Below are 21,137 nucleotides of genomic sequence, written 5' to 3' on the forward strand. Positions count from 1 at the left end.
TATTTATTTTATTTATAAACATGCACAATTTTCTAAGAAAACCGTGTTTGTTGTTATCCAAAATGTGTTTAAAACTAAGGCTTAAAAAAAAATATGTTTGTTTCCTGTAACATTCCCAAAAAATTAAGGGTCGGTAGGTCGGAATTTTTTTTTTTTTTTTTTTTTTTTTTTTTTGCTTATGAATGGTCAAACATCCCCGGACTGAATATACCAGGTGTCATATTTACAGTGGACACCCAACATGGCATCCAAAATAGCTGCCAAGCAGCAGAAAACGAACTTCAGAAAGTTGTAGGGGGAAATTGTTGTTATAATAATGATTACTCTTTATAACTAAGGTAAATGTAAACTAGGTTGACATATTTTATGTCTCAACTTAAGCTACAAGCTAATTTTCTTTTTTTAATAAATGGAATCAGCTGATTGATCAAACGAAGTTTTGCCATTTGTCAGAAAAAAAATCCACCCGGGGGTAATTTGAATGGGTCGGTCGGGTTACAGGAAACAAAATTTTTTTTTTTTTAAGCCTATTTACATCGGAGTAGCGATTCTGTTTTGGTGAATCAACAGATCAAAGCCACTTCAGCTGAAATTTGCGTTCGTTTCCTTCACTCTCTGTATCAGTCTCTAGAACTGTATTATCTTATCCATCGTATCGTCTGTTGTTTCATAATGTTTCATCTTGTTTACTCGGGAAATCGAAAAGAATAGATTAGAACGGTTTCTTGCTTTGATGAGGCCATCGCGATCAATGTCATGCAAACACATTTTTGTACATATTAAAATCCCTAATTTCAAGCGTTCATATGACCTAATTACTTGTAACTAATCATCGTGCGTGTTGCAAAGCTATTTCGTACTGAACAGCGAACGATAACTGTGTAAGGCTTTAAAATATGTGAAAGTGAGCATGGACCGATGGTAGGGTAGATTATGCATCATTTTCTTTTTAACTGCGCCAGTTTAGCCCCGATATTTTTTTTAAAGTGCGTCATTTTAATAGCGAGCGCAGCGAGGCGGCGCGAAGCGCCGCTCGCATAGCGAGCTCTTAAAGCAACGCCTGTGCGAAGAGAAAATTCGGACTACTGCACATTCATTCGATAGAATTTTTTGATGCCGTAATTTCGACCCACAATGCATCACTTGTTTTAGCTATGTTCTCGCGAGAATCACGGCAAATGTTCAACAAAAAGTTTACTCGCCTTGATTTAATGGAAATATATTGAAGATAAATAGAAAACAAAAAGTTCTTCATTAACTTTCAGCACTGTTCAAGCTTTTTCTCGGTATATTGCGACTTACATACGTCATGTGACGTCAGAGTCTAGACGATCCAAATGTCACTTGCGCTTTGACGAGCCCGATCTAAATCAAAACAATAGAAGAGTTTGCGCTCGCTCTAACGGTCACACCGTCAACATATTAAAATATGCGTGAAATCGCAATGGCGTGGCTCAGATCAATCCCTGGAGAATGTTTTCACACGAGTTTCATCTTTCCTGACCCAGCTGTTCTTTAAAGCAGATTTTTAAAGATTTTTCCAATTTATTTCTATGTTAAACTTTGATCCCCATTTTGGCCCCATCCTTCCCCCAAGGGTCATGATTTGAACAAACTTGAATCTACACTACCTGAGCATGTTTCCATATAAATATGATGAATTATGGCTTTGTCATTCTTGAGAAGAAGATTTTTAAAGAATTTTCCTATATATTTCTATGTAAAACTTTGGTCGGCCATTTTGGCCCCGCCCTTACCCGGGGGGTCATGATTTGAACAAACTTGAATATACACTACATGAGCATGCTCCCATATAAATATGATGAATTATGGCTTTGTCATTCTTGAGAAGAAGATTTTTAAAGAATTTTCCTATATATTTCTATGTAAAACTTTGGTCGGCCATTTTGGCCCCGACCTACCCCCGGGGGTCATGATTTGAACAAACTTGAATCAACAATACCTAAGGATGTTTCCCCATAAGTTTCATCTTTCCTGGCACAGTGGTTCTTGAGAAGAAGATTTTTAAAATATACCACTAAATTTTCATTAATTCCCAATTATCTCCCCTTGAATAAGGGCGTGGCCCTTCATTTGAACAAACTTGAATCCCCTTCACCCAAGGATACTTTGTGGCAAGTTTGGTTGAAATTGGCCCGGCGGTTCTTGAGAAGAAGTCGAAAATGTGAAAAGTTTACAGACGGACAGACGGACAGAACGGATGCCGGACAAAATGTGATCAGAAAAGCTCACTTGAGCCTTCGGCTCAGGTGAGCTAAAAAGTCCAGTGTTTTCCCTTTATTTTAAAGTAAAGGGTTAGAGATCAGTTGTAACAGGCTAGAAGCTAAAGTTTATGAACAACAGGGGTGTGCAATTAGCATCGCCCGACGCCTGGGGCTACCATTCCTTGGGGTCGGGCTGGTGATTTTCTGCATGGAGGTAGCCCGTCGGGCTAGTAAAAATTATAACTACACACGCAATACATGAAAAGCACAACCTGTATTTTCACTCGTTTTTGCTATCAAATTCCCAACTAGTGAAAATTTTTCTGACAACATGCTCCTACTCTCAATAAATCTCCATAATCTTATCTGTTTTGCAGCACTACCTGACTTATTTACTTCCAAAAACGATCGTTTTTTCCCAATCCGAATTTCCTCTATTCTTTCGTTTATGGTAAATACATGCAGATATCTCATTAAATTATTTACGATCACTCAATCAACTGAAAGATAAGTGTTTTATGACTCACATAAAATATATTTATAGTGTATTTAATGATTTAAGATGAAAACAAAATGAATTAAATTCATTCTAAATAAGCTAGTGCAATGTTCAGAAAAAGGGAAGATAATTTATTTAAATTCATTTTAATCTTCTTTCATTATAATTTATACATGATTCAATTTCATAGTGAGAATTAAACTTTAATTTTAAAAAGAATGACCTCAGTACCCTGACTTTTTCAACAATTAATTCCTTTTCAACGTATAGTTTTTTATTTTAATTTTTGCCCCTATATTTGGGCTATTAACTTTTCACTTGGGGCTAGTAACTTTATAGCTGCCACTAGACTGTGGGCTAGTTATTAAGGTCTTCCGTCTTCACGGAAGACCTTATAGTGATTGTATTGTTTCTTATTATTCTTATTCTTTTTTTTTGACAAAATTTTGTGCAGGCGATTTCTCGAAAACTGTTCAGCGGTTTTTCATGAAACTTTCACAAAATATGTGTCATTATATGAAGTTGTTACATCCGAAGAGAAATTCGGAAAATTCTCTTCTGGTGCCAGGTTATGGACGATTTTCTGATTTTAAAATGCGATTTTGTCGCCCCTTTTTGTCGAAAATGGCTAAGGATATGAACTGGAGACTTATTGGAAACGATAGTTCATGACTTTCTGGTTTGCAGAATCACCTTTTTGTTCGCCGTCAGTACTTCCGGTTGTTACCAGATGCGAATTCAAAAAAATCGTTTTTTCTAACTTTTTTGTTTTCCAATATTTTTCATTTATTTTTGGAATGCTAACAGTAATCCTTCATATAATGCTTACTATATGATTTGTTTGCAAATTGATAAATCCAAACTCTAAATGTTAGCATTCAAAAATCTGAAGCGGGTCCAATATGGCGGCTGTCTCTGTCAACGCCGACATTTCGCAATAGGGGTTTACGTAGGCAGCCGAGCGTTTGCTTGAACGAAAGTAACATAAGGACAAATGAAATGAAAAGGAATACTTGGACTGTCACGTCGTAGTTACGTTGCAATTCTGTGTCAAACTAAGTTCTTCTTAAACGCCGTCTATGTTTGGTTTTGGCTGGTTCTCAAAGTAGAAAAAGAAAAGACTAAATGTGCAAATGAAATTCGATAACTAATATTTTCTGATTTGCATCACGGAAAAACAGATCTTAAATCATATTTATAAGTAATAGTTTTTCAAGAAAGAATATCAATGTATACAGTAAGTATGAAACTTTTGTCATATTAAACTAATAGAAAAGACAAAGTAAGGTCACTTAATGGGGTTTATATCAAAATTATTGTCTCAAAGATCTGATTCAAGTTAATGAGCACAAATGATATCCAATTCCCTGACCGTCGAAAGGCGAGCCATGTTTTTCGGTGAAACAGTACAACCTTTTCATTAAAGTTTAACTAATCGGAAGAGTTCACTTTGGGGATAAACAGGAAATTAAAACAAGAGGCCCATGGGCCACATCGCTCACCTGAGCACCAAGGGTAGCACTAGTATAAAATGGCTTTTTATTGTAAAGTTTAAATCCAAAAGTAGTCACATGACCAATCATGGATTTGCTATTTTTCAGAAAATGATTGAGAAGAAGATTTTTAAAGAAATTTCCTATATATTTCTATGTAAAACTTTGGTCGGCCATTTTGGCCCCGCCCTACCCCCGGGGGTCTTGATTTGAACAAACTTCAATCTACACTACCTGAACATGCTTCCATATAAATATGATGAATAATGGCTTTGTCATTCTTTAGAAGAAGATTTTTAAAGAATTTTCCTATATGTTTCTATGTAAAACTTTGGTCGGCCATTTTGGCCCCGCCCTACCCCCGGGGGTCACGATTTGAACAAACTTGAATCTACACTACCTGAGCATGTTTCCATATAAATATGATGAATTATGGCTTTGTCATTCTTGAGAAGAAGATTTTTAAAGAAATTTCCTATATATTTCTATGTAAAACTTTGGTCGGCCATTTTGGCCCCGCCCTACCCCCGGGGGTCATGATTTGAACAAACTTGAATCTACACTACCTGAGCATGCTTCCATATAAATATGATGAATTATGGCTTTGTCATTCTTGAGAAGAAGATTTTTAAAGAATTTTCCTATATATATCTATGTAAAACTTTGGTCGGCCATTTTGGCCCCGCCCTACCCCCAGGGGTCATGATTTGAACAAACTTGAATCTACACTACCTGAGCATGTTTCCATATAAATATGATGAATTATGGCTTTGTCATTCTTGAGAAGAGAATTTTTAAAGAATTTTCCTATATATTTCTATGTAAAACTTTGGTCGGCCATTTTGGCCCCGCCCTACCCCCAGGGGTCATGATTTGAACAAACTTGAATCTACACTACCTGAGCATGCTTCCATATAAATATGATGAATTATGGCTTTGTCATTCTTGAGAAGAAGATTTTTAAAGAAATTTCCTATATATTTCTATGTAAAACTTTGGTCGGCCATTTTGGCCCCGCCCTACCCCCGGGGGTCATGATTTGAACAAACTTGAATCTACACTACCTGAGCATGCTTCCATATAAATATGATGAATTATGGCTTTGTCATTCTTGAGAAGAAGATTTTTAAAGAATTTTCCTATATATTTCTATGTAAAACTTTGGTCGGCCATTTTGGCCCCGCCCTACCCCCGGGGGTTATGATTTGAACAAACTTGAATCTACACTACCTGAGCATGTTTCCATATAAATATGATGAATTATGGCTTTGTCATTCTTGAGAAGAAGATTTTTAAAGAATTTTCCTATATATTTCTATGTAAAACTTTGGTCGGCCATTTTGGCCCCGCCCTACCCCCGGGGGTTATGATTTGAACAAACTTGAATCTACACTACCTGAGCATGTTTCCATATAAATATGATGAATTATGGCTTTGTCATTCTTGAGAAGAAGATTTTTAAAGAATTTTCCTATATATTTCTATGTAAAACTTTGGTCGGCCATTTTGGCCCCGCCCTACCCCCAGGGGTCATGATTTGAACAAACTTGAATCTACACTACCTGAGCATGCTTCCATATAAATATGATGAATTATGGCTTTGTCATTCTTGAGGAGAAGATTTTTAAAGAATTTTCCTATATATTTCTACGTAAAACTTTGGTCGGCCATTTTGGCCCCGCCCTACCCCAGGGGGTCATGATTTGAACAAACTTGAATCTACACTACCTGAGCATGTTTCCATATAAATATGATGAGTTATGGCTTTGTCATTCTTGAGAAGAAGAGTTTTAAAGAATTTTCCTATATATTTCTATGTAAAACTTTGGTCGGCCATTTTGGCCCCGCCCTACCCCCGGGGGTCATGATTTGAACAAACTTGAATCTACACTACCTGAGCATGCTTCCGTATAAATATGATGAATTATGGCTTTGTCATTCTTAAGAAGAAGATTTTTAAAGAATTTTCCTATATATTTCTATGTAAAACTTTGGTCGGCCATTTTGGCCCCGCCCTTACCCGGGGGGTCATGATTTGAACAAACTTGAATCTACACTACATGAGCATGCTCCCATATAAATATGATGAATTATGGCTTTGTCATTCTTGAGAAGAAGATTTTTAAAGAATTTTCCTATATATTTCTATGTAAAACTTTGGTCGGCCATTTTGGCCCCGCCCTACCCCCGGGGGTCATGATTTGAACAAACTTGAATCTACACTACCTGAGGATGTTTCCCCATAAGTTTCATCTTTCCTGGCACAGTGGTTCTTGAGAAGAAGATTTTTAAAATATACCACTAAATTTTCATTAATTCCCAATTATCTCCCCTTGAATGAGGGCATGGCCCTTCATTTGAACAAACTTGAATCCCCTTCATCCAAGGATACTTTGTGGCAAGTTTGGTTGAAATTGGCCCAGTGGTTCTTGAGAAGAAGTCGAAAATGTGAAAAGTTTACAGACAGACAGACGGACAGACGGACAGACAGACGGACAGACGGACGCCGGACAAAATGTGATCAGAAAAGCTCACTTGAGCCTTCGGCTCAGGTGAGCTAAAAAGTTAAAAATCCATAGCCGTTTGACTGCTTTAGTCTTACTTGCTTACATACGATATGGAATTTTTAAAATTAAATGTTTGTTAAATATACTTTCTAATCCTCGAACTTTAGGCTGTAAGAACATTTTTGTATTTCATTGAAGCTGTCACACCTATTAAATAGGACATTCCAAAGAAAATGCGCTAAGATTAATTCGTGGCGATTGGTGCGAAATTATGAATAGTGACTCGCCTTTCATAATTCTAAGTCAATAGCACTGTTGTACAGAGGTATATAAGTTTACAAGAAGTTTTAGAGCAGAGGTTCGTAAAGCATAATATTTAGCGCGTTGGATTTTCATGCTGGATTTTCATGCCGGTGACTCAATCCCCCTTGTGTGCAGTTTTGTTTTACTTGATCAGCTTGATTTACGTTTTCTTTCCGGAATCGGACGGAAGACCTTTCGTTGCTCGCAACGAGTTTCATATTTGATTATTCTAACTGCGCACCCCTGAACAAATTCTCTGTAGACCTAAAAATAAATTCTTATTTCAAAGCAGCATTTTTTCCAATTGAAGCGGTCAATTTGGCCGGTAGCCTGTTCTTAGGGAAAACACTGAAGTCTGAGAAACCGATTATCAAATATCTACCAAGTTGACATCTCTAAAATTCACTGATTTCATGGGGTTTATTTTAGTGGTTTGAGATTTTTTTGTTTTGGTTGAATTAACTTGAATAAAACATATCATTATCAATCAGAGGGCTAGTAAAAAAAAAATTCTGGCTAGTAAATATGTCAAATTCACTAGCCCCGCTGGTCAACGTGTCTCCGAAAAGTTTTTAAAGGTACTTGGACACAGATTTGAAGTTATTATTTTCTCTACAGTATTACAACTTATATACTTTAATAGCATTTCACACAAAAATTAATTAAAAATCTTATTTCTTATAAAAGATATTAAAATTTCAAATTTTTTGGCAGGTTGGATTGACACATCCTTGCACTTTCATAAATTAATTCTATTCTTAATCCTTAGGGACAAGTGGCAATCTTGTTGTGTATAAATGAAAAATATTAATACTATAATCCAGAAAATTCAGAGTAGACATGTTCGAAAGCAAAACAAACACGCAATCTATTGTCAGTCCGTGCAGTTGTGGTAAGCAGACTGTGACGTTTGAACGCGCCCGTAGAATTATTAACATCAACAATAACAGAACTCGTGCCCTGTTTACAAAAACTGTGTGCATAATACGAGTGTGCTCGATTTGCTAAACTCTGTACGCAACTCTTAGTTCGGAGTGACGATACTTGTGAAGGAGTTTTGCTTTCTAACAATTTTACTCTGAATAAAATCATTTTTCTGGATAAAAGTTTTAATATTTCTCATTAATACACAACAAGATTGCCACTTTTCCTAAGGATTAAGAATAAGGTTAAAATTTGTGAAAGTGCAAGGATGTGTCAATCAAACCCACCAAAAAATTTGAAGTTTTAATAACTTTTAAATGAAATAAGATTTTTAATTAATTTTTGTGTGAAATGCTATTAAAATATATAAATCGTTATATTATAAAGAAAATATTGACTTCAAATCTGTGTCCAAGTACCTTTAAGAAGACTGCAATGAAAACTAGAACTGTCCAAACGGGACAAAATAACCCCCGCTGAGTTTTTCAGAAGTAAGTTTTTCCATAAGAGATATGGACCAGACACAAATTATGAAATTTTTCTTCCAGTGACCTTGAACTTCCCAAAATGACTTGGGTCAAGGTCATGACACACCCTTCCATCATGGACAATCTTTGTGTGAAATGACAACCTACCAAGTTTATCCATAGGAAAGACATGGACTGGACACAAATTATGAAATTTTTCTTCCAGTGACCTTGAACTTCCCCAAATGACCTTGGGTCAAGGTCATGACACACCCTTGGGTCATGGGCAATCTTTGTGTGAAATGAGAACCTACCAAGTTTATCCATAAGAAAGATATGGACCGGAAACACATTATGAATTTTACTTCCAATGACCTTGAACTTCCCAAAATGACCTTGGGTCAAGGTCATGACACACCCTTCAGTCATGGACAATCTTTGTGTGAGGCCTAAAAAAAATTATGTTTGTTTCCTGTAACCCGACCGACCCATTCAAATAATCCCCGGGTGGATTTTTTTTCCTGACAAATGGCAAAACTTCGTTTAATCAATCAGCTGATTCCATTTATCAAATTAAAAAAATAGCTTGTAGCTTAAGTTGAGACATAAAATATGTCAACTTAGTGTACATTTACCTTAAATATAAAGAGTAATCATTATTGTAACAATAGTTTCCCCCTACAACTTCCTGAAGTTTGTTTTCTGAGGTAGGCAGCCATTTTGGATGCCATGTTGGGTAAATATAACACCAGAGCTGCCAACATTCTGAAATGAAAAATAGTAAGGCATGGTCCGGGGACCGCCCCAGCCCCATGCCGCTGAAGATGTTTTGTAAATGGACATGCAATCGGAGGAATTTGAGGCACGTTTCCATTTTGTTTACTTAAAAACATTGACATGAATGCGATCGGCCATCTAAAATCGAAACGACGATACAAGCAACCAATGTAAGGATTATAAATATTTAATTATAATAGTAGAAACTGCAGACGACCAGTTATGAAAATCCCGGTATTATAAACTTTGATGGAGAAAAACTGAAATCGGAAGAATATAGAGAGAAATCGTAAGGCGTATTTTGGATGCTAATTTCGTAAGACTTACGCCAAAATCGTAAGGGTTGGCAGCTCTGTAACACCTGATATTTTCAGTCCGGGGATGTTTGACCATTCATAAGCAAAAAAAAAAAAAAAAAAAAAAAAAAAAAAAAAAAAAAAATTTCCGACCTACCGACCCTTGATTTTTTGGGAATGTTACAGGAAACAAACTTATTTTTTTTTAAGCCTGAAATGACAACCTACCAAGTTTATCCATAAGAAAGATATGGATCAGACACGAATTATGAAATTTTTCTTCCAGTGACCTTGAACTTCCCCAAATGACCTTGGGTCAAGGTCATTACAAACCCTTGAGTCATGGGCTATCTTTGTGTGAAATGAGAACCTACCAAGTTTATCCATAAGAAAGATATGGACCGGACATGAATTATGAAATTTTTCTTCCAGTGACCTTGAACTTCCCCAAATGACCTTGGGTCAAGCTCATGACACTACCTTAGGTCATGGGCAATCTTTGTGTGAAATGACAACCTACCAAGTTTATCCACTAGAACTGTCCAATAGGGACAAATACCCCCGCTGGGTTTTTCAGAGTAGGTGCCAATTCAGAAATATTTTATGGATCTAGTAAGAGGTATTCACTATTGTCTAATAAAGTGCCTTGCCACAGCATGATAAGCCCATCAAATATTGTTGATAATCATTAATTGGTTAGGGTGCAAGAAAATTAAGTAACCTTAATTAACAGATTGACACAGATTTCAATGATCTAATTTCCATTCCTTATCATGTTTAAAATATTGTACATACATCTCTAAGACACTTAAAGTGTAGGGATTAATTAAAACAAATAATACATCATATAATTCTAAACTGGCTGTGTTAGAGCTTAACAAATATCCATCTGCAGCTTTCAATTGTTTATTGCAATATTATGAAATAATGGAAATGCTACAGTCTAATAAAAAAAAATCAAAAATTAATTATTCTTTAGACTATAAAATTCAAGTGAGACATGACTGCAATTTGTTGCAAATATATGAAAATTGAAATGTAATTTTTTTTCCAATGAACACATGTTTAATTAATTTTAATTATATTATACAATACTAATTCAGTTTTAATCATACACTAAAACATCAATTTGTTTTAATTACATTACACCAATTGAAAGATCTTTATCTGAACTACAGCCATCAAGAACTCTTAATTAACACAAGCAACTATAAGGCCATTTCTTTTTACCCAACTCCCAAGAGGTAAATTAAGATTAGATCTAGATATGCTCTTGCCAGTTAACTCCCGACAATGAACTCATTAATTTCTCTCTAATTTGACATGCACATTTCTGCTATCAAAAATTCTCCTTGACCAGTGCTTGATAATTATGCCCATGGGACAAACTGAATTCCTCTCAAATCATTAACATTTGTTATAGAATTTGCTATAAAGTATACGATAAAAAATAAGTTTTTACTTAATTTAGCATTTTTTAATAAGGATACAAATATATTTTTTACATTTTTAAGGATTAGGAAATTTAAAATTTTAAAGACTTAGTTTTTTTTAAAAAATCACTTAAATTAAAGGTCACAGTGACCTTGAAATAGGTCGTGACACACCGTCTACCCAAGATGCATAAATTGTCCAAGTTTGATGATTGTAAGTCTAATAGTTTTCTAGTTATGACCCAAACAAAATCACAAAATAAAAAAGAAAAAACACCTGTAAAATGCAGAAAAATCATCCAATCATGATGAAAATCCCAGGTGCACACCTTCATATGGTGAATAATAAGTGTATAAATTTTCAGACAAATCCATCCAACACTTTCTGAGAAACGGTCCGGACAAAATCTTGTCTACAGACAGACGGACAGACGGACATGGTGATTCCAATATACCCCCCTAAACTTCGTTTGCGGGGGTATAATAAGAAAGATATGGACCGGACATGAATTATGAAATTTTTCTTCCAATGACCTTGGACTTCCCCAAATGACCTTGGGTCAAGGTCATGACACACCCTTGGGTCATGGGCAATCTTTGTATGAAATGAGAACCTACTAAGTTTATTCATAAGAAAGATATGGACCAGACACGAATTATGAAATTTTTCTTCCAGTGACCTTGAACTTCCCCAAATGACCTCGGGTCAAGGTCATGACACACCCTTAGGTCATGGGCAATCTTTGTGTGGAGTAGTAGATTCTAATGTCCCTCTGTAAGAAAGATATGGACTGGACACGATTGCAAAGACAGACAGACAAGGTGATTCCTATATACCCCCCCCCCCCAAACTTCATTTGCGGGGGGTATAATTAACAAAATTTGAGATCTGATATACAAGATATTTGTTTTAACTTACAAACCTTTGAATACACGAGGTTGTTGTAGAAGATTATTCCAGGCATTGGCTACCTCTTCTAGTAAGACATGTGTCTGTGTGTTGTACTTGTGGCCAGGGTTTAGGAGTCCAAGGTCAACACATTCTCCAGCCAAGTAATCTGTCAGCAAGCACAGAAGGGTGCATTCTTCCTCAGAACTGATCTGACGATTGACAAGATACTGAAAAAAAATCTTAATAAGCATTTAGTGTTCAAGATTAAATAAACACACACATGGCTTAGAATTACTCTTCTGATAAATTGTATAACCTTCTCACTATTAGTATCCAAAATATTAAGTGAAATCTTGAAATTCCAAAAGGTCTCCATGACCTATTTTAATTTAACATACTCTGAGAACTAAGATACAACTGACCAAGTTTGATGATTTTCAGATACAACCATGAATTAAATTCCCAAAGTAAGACTCAATGACTTTTTTTTTTTTGGAAAATGCAAGGGCCCGAGCGAGTCTTCTCAGGTTTGATGTGTGGAGGGGGTATCCATACATATCAGGTGCATATGGATGAGTAGTTACTAGTATTTCGTTGGGGGGAGACCATTAGATTTGGGGGGGGGGGGTGGGTGGGGGCAGGCTAGCAATTTTTTTTTAGTCAGATAATTTATTTCCATGTCCGTGAAGGACAGATTTATTCATTTTATTTATTTCCAATAATCAATGATATATTTAATAATATTTTTTGTCACTGGAAAAAGGAAATATCAAAGTCCAAAACTTTGAATATATTGTTTTTTGTTTTTGTTTTTTTTGGAGGGAGGGGGGCATAGAACTGTGCAGGGACAAATAATTTATTTTCTTGTCGGTCGAGGACAGATTATTTATTTTCAAAAATCTGCCAGCCCCCCCCCCCCCTTCTCAGGATGTTCCGTCCCCTTGCAATATGCGTTTTTTTTAACTTTAATTTTTTTAGCATATGATTTTATTTTAATTATATAAAAGCTAACACGCTCCCTCTTATGAATTATGTCTGGAGCTAAATCTCACCAAAACTTTCCAAACAACTGATGGCGGCAAGTCTCCGTACAGCATCCCCATCAGTGAGGGAGGATTATTTACAACGAAGTGTTCAGCTGTAGCCAAAGTTTTTGTAACATTGTCGTCGTAATCTTTTAGCAAACAATTCTCCGCAGTTTCAGGTGGTGAAATATTTGCTGTGGCTTTGGCTCTTCGTTTTCTTGTGCGAGGCATGTCTGCTGTTTTCTCAGTGACTGAATTTCCCGCGATATTTCATTTCCGGTTGCATGAGCAAAAATTCCCATAGTTCTTTGAGGTAAACAGTTGTGTAACACACAGCTTTAGCACATGGTGGTGAACTCGTGTCAGAAGCCAAAATCATGCCAGAAGGTCCAGAGCTGCATCTTGCCAGCAAGTTTGTTAATCTTGTCTGTAAAGGAAGAGTTTTTAAAGGCCCGATAATTAAATCGGAGGTGAGTAAACATGCCGATGTGGAGTTTGAGGACGAGTACACGATCTCCGCTACCTCCAGGGGTAAGGAAATGAAACTTACATTAAACACCATGTGCAAGGACAATAAATCACTCAATAAAAGCAGATCTCTGGACATCGTATTCCAGTTTGGCATGTCAGGGAAGTTTGATTTTTATGAAGCAACTGAACTGAAGAAGCACGCACATTTGAATTTCTTCACTAAAGAAGAACCGAAGATGGTGTTAAGCTTTGTTGACTACAGAAGATTTGGGAAATGGCAGGTGGGCGGTGAATGGTCAAAAGAGAGAGGTCCATGTGTTCTGTTTGAGTACCAGGCCTTTAGGTAAATCACAAGACGTACTTGAATTTTTATCAATAAGTTGCCAAATAAGCTAAATATCGAAAAATTATACCCCCTCTATATATAAAATAAAAAATAATATAACTAGAGGTACTGTCAGCAATGAGCTCACTAAATGATATCCCCCCCCCCCCTTGCCTCCCATATGAATATAAAGTCTGCGTGTCCATGTTTTGCTATATGGCCCGGGAAACCCAAAAAAAGTGTCGGATCAAAAAGTAAATTAGCTAGGAGGTGCACAAAGGCATTATGTAATAAAGATTCTCTGAAAGTCTCATCAAATTTCATTCAGTGGTATAAGAGGAGTTGCTGGTAAGGGATGGATACCCTAAAATGTTAACAGATGGACAGACAGACAGACGTACAGGTAGATGGACGGACATCACAGTTACTATTTCTTTTACTTACTATTGCTTTTCAAGTGGGGGGTATAATAATTATACATGTAGTGATGTACATTCAACATACAATTGAAGATACAGAAATGATCTGAAAATTATTGCAGATTTCTGATATATATGGTATTTCATGAGCTTTGAAAATCAGAGCATTTGTACATTTGTAAATGTAGACTAATATTTGTACATGTTTATACACTGATATACATGTACATAAATAAAAAGAATTATTTTGTAGGAAGAATGTTCTGGACAATATGAAGAATTCAGTTTTCAACAAACCAATATGTGAATTTCTATTGAACCAGACATACTTCAATGGAATAGGAAATTACTTGAGAGCTGAAATACTATACAGGTAAAAGAACATGATTTAATACATGTTTGTGTGCATGGTGATTGAAGTTACTAGGTAATGTCCCTGTCTGTGTTTGTGTTTATGATGATTGAAATGACCAGCTGATGTTGGCCTGCATGTCTGTGTTTGTGCAGTGTATATTTAATATTAACTACTGTTTATGATGAATTATTTAAGGGCAGGGATACCACCTTTTGTGTCAGCTAGATCAGTACTGGAACCTCTGAGTGGGGAAGGATCTGAGAATTTACTGAAGACAGAGACCCCTGACATTCTACAGCTCTGCCACATCCTGCCTCAGGAAGTGATCAATCTAGGTAGTCAGAAAATTGTCATCTTACAATCCATCATAGATACAGCTTATGTATAGGGAAAACAAAACAAAGATGTATCCTCAGCTGTAATATGTCACTGCAACTATGTCTCTCTCTCTGAATGGTTATATGGACGTTTAGCAAACTTGCACGATGGCAAACTTGGTACAAAGCTGTACATATTACCCTGCATTGATATGTGGAAAGGAGACTATTCTTTTTATTGTTTTTTAGCTTACCTGAGCCGAAGGCTCAAGGGAGCTTTTCTGATCAAAATTTGTCTGCTGTCTGTCATCGTTGTCGTCGTTGGCATTGCAAACTTTTCACATTTTCATCTTCTTCTCAAGAACCACTGGACCAATTTCAACTAAACTTGGTACAAAGTATCCTTGGGTAAAGGAGATTCAAGTTTGTTTGATTTGAACATATTTTATTGTAATATAATGTGAAGGGCCACACCCTCTTCCAAGGGGAGATATATAATTATGAATTAGTGAAGATTAATGGCATTTTTAAAAAATCTTCTTATCAAGAACCTCTGGGTCAGGAAAGATGAAACTCATGTTGAAGAATCCTCAGGTAGTGTAGATATAAGTTTGTTCAAATCATGACCCCCAGGTCAAGGATGGGGCCAAAATGGCCGATCAAAGTTTTACATAGGAATATATAGGAAAAAATCTTTAAAATCCTCTTCTGAAGAAACACTGGGACAGGAAAGATGAAACTCATGTTGAATCATCCTCAGATAGTGTACATTCAAGTTTGTTCAATTCATGGCCCCCGGGGGTAGGGTGGAGCCACAATGGCCAATCAAAGTTTTACATAAGAATATATAGGAAATATCTTTAAAAATCTTCTCAAGAACCATTAATTGGGACAGGAAAGATGAAACTCATGTTGAATCATCCTCAGATAGTGTACATTCAAATTTGTTCAAATCATGACCCCCGGGGATAAGGTGGGGCCATAATGGCTGGTCAAAGTTTTACATAGGAATATATAGAAAATATCTTTAAAAATCTTCTTCTCAAGAACCATTGGGACAGGAAAGATGAAACTCATGTTGAATCATCCTCAGATAGTGTACACTCAAGTTTGTTCAAATCAAGGCCTCGGGGGTAGGGTGGGGCCACAATGGCTGATCAAAGTTTTACATAGGAATATAAAGGAAAAATCTTTAAAAATTTTCTTTTCAAGAACTCTCTCAATAAGTTAAATGCAGAATTGATATGAAGGCATTCTCAAGTAGTATTAGAATTCAAGCCCCCCACCCCACTACATTACCTCAGTCAACTTTTCAATTCTGATCTGATTTGTGCATTTTCCTAGCCGATGTGCTCAGGTGAGCGATGTTGCCCCTGGGCCTCTTGTTTTTTAAAATCAGCCTCATGCCTTTGAATATAGATACTATTAATTAAACACAATTATAATGAAATTTGAATTTAGTGATTACTTCTGAAGTAAATGTAAATTAAGATGGAGAAAATATAGGAATATCAATAAATATCATGTAAAACTGAAATGATAAGGTATTGTTAAAACATTAAATCTTCCAGGAGGGACAGGGTACGACCCAGAGGGGAGAGATCCAGACTATTCCAAGTTCTCTGAATGGCTCCAGTGTTACTACAAAGAAGGCATGGAAAACATGGCGGACCACAACAAAAGAACTATATGGTTTCATGGCAATCCAGGACCCTTGGTTCCAAATGGTAACACTATATGTTTATAAAAAAAACATCTTAGGCCATCTTTAAAATAATGCTTGTTTGCCCTCTCCTGACTCAAGGTAAAAGTATTGGGGCGGTAGATAGGGGAAAAAATTCCAGAAAGTTTCAACATATTTATTGATTGAAGAAGAGGAATAAAAAGAAAGAAAAAAAAAATCATGTCCTGGAATGTTAATAAAATGAAATGGGTCCATTTTAAGCCAGTTGGTTGAGAGAGGGCAACCAAACTTTTTTTAAAGATGGGTGGCCATATCATAGTATTTATCACTGTGCATTTAACTTTATATGGAGGATGTGTTTTTATGGAATGATCTTCAAAGTGACAGTTCTTGACTGTCCTGAAAGCTTTTATAAGAGATGTACTTCTGGCTATTCTTAATATTTTTGATTTGTTGATGTTACTTATTTTATACCAACAAAGAGATTTAAATGGTTAACTTCTGTTTGAAAATGGCTGTAATTTTTTTTAAAGAGCATAAATACTCTAACGTTTTTCTCTGTTAATGATAACATTTGACGTACACATTTTAGAAATCAAAGTCAGGCAGCTAAAGAGAAGCTCAAAAGTGGCCAAGAGTAATGCAAAGGTAGGAATATGATAAAGTTCATCAAGTGTGTGATATAATTCAATAATATTTATTTACATTTGCTGATGTCTTTCTTATGTAACAATGATAGTGAAATTGAATTTCAATTTTTAATGACATGCAGTTGGTCACATGATCATATTTTCTTGCATATGCATGGAAAGCTGTTCAGAGGTTGCCCCCTTTGAAAACTGTTGCTATGGGCTTCAAAAACCCATATATGGTGCGATTCTATGCATGAGTATTGGTGGCACTGACCTGGACCCCCCTCCCCCCCCCCCCCCTCCTTTTTTCAAAATTTGCTGGATTAATTTGCCCCTGCAAAGTAATTATAAAATGAACAATTGGAGTGAACAGATATCAGCATTAAATTCATTGAACTGGTGGAAAATTATAAAGAGTAAAAGAGTAAATGCTACAGAACAATTACATTTTATTTTGAAGTGAATACATGTACTTTTTATATGCTAGAAAATGAAGAAAGACATAGAATCAGAGAAGTCAGGTGAAGAAAATGGAGGTTCAGAGACTGTGACAAGAAGGAAGCTTCAGGTAGCAGAAGGCAGGGAGTCTAAGCAGAAGGCAGCAAAATCTTCAACAAAATCAACAGCAAAATCACTTAAAAAGTCATCAAACAAATCCAGAAAGCTGGACAGTCCATCGGAATTAAGCAAAAGTGAATCTGCAGTTGTAAGAAAAAGAATTAAAAAAAAGGAAGAAAAAGACTTCAATCAGAACCAAATTAAATCATCCATCTCCAAAGAAAAGTCAACTTCAAAGATTGTTGTAAATGGAGATTCAAATACCCTTAAAGCAAAGGTATCACAAAAAGGAAGGAAGAAAAAGACCATCAAGTCTGATTACATAGGCCAAAAATCCACTGCTAGTAGGAGCAGATCAAAGTCTTCTGCTTCCACTTTGTACAGCAGGAATGGAATAGAGGGTACCCCAAAGTCTGTAAGGCAAATGTCAGAAAGAGGTGGGTTTGTCTGTAGTGAAAGCTTTATTTCTATTTTCTTATTGTAAATACAAAATAAGATATGCATAGGCACTTCCTATCTTCACAATGCCAAGGTCTTATGATATCATTCCTCTACACAAACCCTTGACAAAAGTTGCAATATAAAAGTCAGGCTAGAATGCTACTACTGCATTTGTTCCCAATCAAGGACTGGGGACTAATCATAAAATGGCTTTATTAAAGGTAAGTTTTGTAAACAAATATGATAACTTAAAAATGGAAAGCACTAATAATGTACAATATGTGACTAGTGACCTCAGATTAAATATTTGAGAAACATTTTTGAAAGATCCTTCCCCTTTAGTTCCCAAAAGTGCTATTGCTTCAAACCACTTGAAAATGACAAACTTAAAAGAATGGTTTTCTCATTAATTTGTTATCTATGGAATGCCTCAGCTACCTTATGTGGAAGACATTCATTATACTGGTATGCTGACAAACATTATATGCTGATACTTTGTCAATATATACTGATACTTGAACATTATTTAGTTTAAAATATATTTTATTCATATATAGAAATGGATTGAACAGCAGGCATAAATGCCTATGATGATTCTCTCCATTGGTCAAGGTACAATTACAAGTACATGTAAACATTGAAAAAATGTATGAAGAGTAGATTATCAATTGGTACATATTTAGAATTTATTCAGAGAGAGAGAGAAATGATAAGAAAAAATATATATAATTTAACAAATGGATAGGAAAAATAATAATTATATAATAAATAAAATATAATAAGCAAAAAGGAAGAAAAACAAACAAAACAAAAAACAAGAACATATGTTTGAGCAATTGTTGTTGACCCAGAGTAGGAAGAATTGAACATTATTTGCTGATACATTAACATTATAATGTGATACTAACTTTGTCATTATATAATGATACTTTAACATTATTTGCTGTTTTTCTAAAGTTTATAGAAAATGATTTTGTACATGTAATCTTTCAGCTGCTCGAGCAAAACGTCGTCATGAGAGATGAATCATTTGATAGCATGACTTTCCTAAAATGAGATCAAATGAGAGGTCGGTGTCTACATTTCTGGACATATTGTCTGAAAACCCTGAAGGAAAAACCAGTCTGATCAGCACCATCTGCTGCATTATTAAATGATTTTCTGCTATTGTGAAGGAGTCGAAGCTTTCCCAGCCAAAAATGGACAGGATTTTGTGGATGGACCGGGTGCCATGAATGTTGTGATTAAGTATTTCTAGGCCTCATCTTGAATATGTGGCATGGCAAATAGTGTTAGTCTTGTTCTTTTTCTGTCCATTCATCCTTCCTTCTTACCCATTGTCAGACTGCCACACCTTTCATTTAGATCTGTTTTAATAGTGTAAAGATAGTTTAGCTATAATTCAATCATGGAAATAAATTGATAAAAGCTATTCAAGTATTACAACTTATATAGACCTTCACCTTCCCTATTACCTTGACTCTACTATTTCTTATTTGTGTTAATTTTACTTGTTAATCATTTTAGGCAAAATTCATACATTACATAGTCATAAAAACTATTCTTCATTGGAAATTTTTTGACTTTGATGTTCATAGTGACCTTATTTTATATTCTCTTTCCCATTTTTGAACCAAAGCAGTATAGGGTATGCTTTGAATACAATATTATATTTTTAAGAATGTTCCACTCATGTATTTCAGTACAAACAGTGGTATGTAAGTCAGTTAAAAAATTAAATTAATTGATTTTAAATATTGTACTTATTGTTTTAAAGCATTTTTATAAAGTCTGTATTTTTATATTTATAATCATAGAACTTCAATAAAGTAGTTAACAACATTAAAAAAATATTTTTTGACGGATATGTTGTGTGTTAAAGGAGTTGCCAACTTCTACCTATATGCAATAAATAACAAGTATTTACTTAAACAAGCAAATTCAAAGAATTGTGGTCCCCCGCTTTCGGTGTCTTTTAGGGTGAGATGTCATTTTTTATGACAATTTGTGTCTAATGTGAACGCCCTATGATAAGTCATCTATTCAGAAATTATCACTGAACTCTAAGGTCAAGGTCAAAAGGTTAACGTTCTTGGTATCCAATGAAAAATCTTTTCAAAAGGATTACATATGTGAAGTATGAGAGCCCTAGCCCTTACCATTCAAATGTTATGGTCAAGGTTAAATTTTTCTCATAAGTACAAAAATCTCCAAGGTCAAGGTCAAAAGGTCAAGGTTGTTGGTATCAAATGAAAGGTCTTGCCGCAAAGAATATATATGTAAAGTATGGAAGTCCTGGTATCTACTATTCATAAGTTGTGGCCAATGTCAAAGTTTTTGAAAAGTAAGTCAAACCCCAAGGTCAAGGTCCAGGGGGCAAAGTTCTTGGTATTCAATGACAGGTCTTCTTACATGAAATATATATATGTAGTATGAAAGCCTTAGCCCTTACCATTCAAAAGTTATGGTCAAGGTTAAAGTTTTTTCATAAGTACGGAAATCTCCAAGGTCAAGGTCAAAAAGTGAAAGTTGTTGGTATCCAATAAAAGGTCTTGCTACAAAGAATACATATGTGAAATATGAAAGTCCTAGTACCTACCATTCAAAAGTTATGGCCAAAGTAAAAGTTTGGAATTTTTTTGTAAAAGTGGGTCAAACTCCCAGGTCAAGGTCAAACGGTCAAATTTGGTGGTACCCAAAAAATGTCTTGTCAGTCTTGTCACAAGGAATACACATGTGAAATAAGAAAGTCATAGTTCCACTAAATCAAAAGTTATGGGCAAGGTTAAAGTTTTTGTGACGAACGGACAGACAGACTGACGGACAGACGGATGAGATTTAATGTCCCCTCGCTTTCGCAAAAGCGGGGGACAATTATAGTACATACATATCTGTCAACGTTATTTATAATATACACATATTAAAGTATTAACTATATTAAAATACTAACTAGTTTTATACTCAATTTTTTTGTTAACCATTATAACCTTATATTGTTAATCAGAAGTTTTCAAAATATATTAAATTGGTAAAAATATGAAATTAACTAAGGCTAAAATTATGTTTGTCAATGCTTATTTTAATAAGCACTTGA

General features: G+C 35.3%; 2 protein-coding genes across 2 annotated transcripts; one reads left to right on the forward strand and one right to left on the reverse strand.

Annotated features, from left to right (window-relative positions):
- Positions 1–11,839: 11,839 nt before the first annotated feature.
- On the reverse strand, positions 11,840–13,128 carry LOC134262571 (uncharacterized). The gene is made up of 2 exons (XM_062744962.1): positions 12,869–13,128; positions 11,840–12,043 (listed from the first exon to the last, which is right to left on the reverse strand). Exons 1-2 carry the CDS (start codon positions 13,070–13,072, stop codon positions 11,840–11,842), a joined length of 408 nt encoding a protein of 135 aa, XP_062600946.1. The 5' UTR covers positions 13,073–13,128.
- Positions 13,129–13,167: 39 nt separating this feature from the next.
- On the forward strand, positions 13,168–19,855 carry LOC134262577 (endonuclease 8-like 1). The gene is made up of 7 exons (XM_062744968.1): positions 13,168–13,655; positions 14,310–14,429; positions 14,607–14,746; positions 16,300–16,455; positions 17,005–17,060; positions 17,532–18,039; positions 19,037–19,855. The coding sequence occupies exons 1-7, from the start codon at positions 13,219–13,221 to the stop codon at positions 19,066–19,068; spliced, it is 1,449 nt and encodes a 482-aa protein (XP_062600952.1). The 5' UTR covers positions 13,168–13,218; the 3' UTR covers positions 19,069–19,855.
- The last annotated feature ends 1,282 nt before the right edge of the window (positions 19,856–21,137 follow it).

Source organism: Saccostrea cucullata, unplaced genomic scaffold (assembly GCF_032062105.1).
Source record: "Saccostrea cucullata isolate Sc308-1 unplaced genomic scaffold, CSIRO_AGI_Scuc_v1 ctg2199, whole genome shotgun sequence".
NCBI classification, from domain to species: domain Eukaryota; kingdom Metazoa; phylum Mollusca; class Bivalvia; order Ostreida; family Ostreidae; genus Saccostrea; species Saccostrea cuccullata.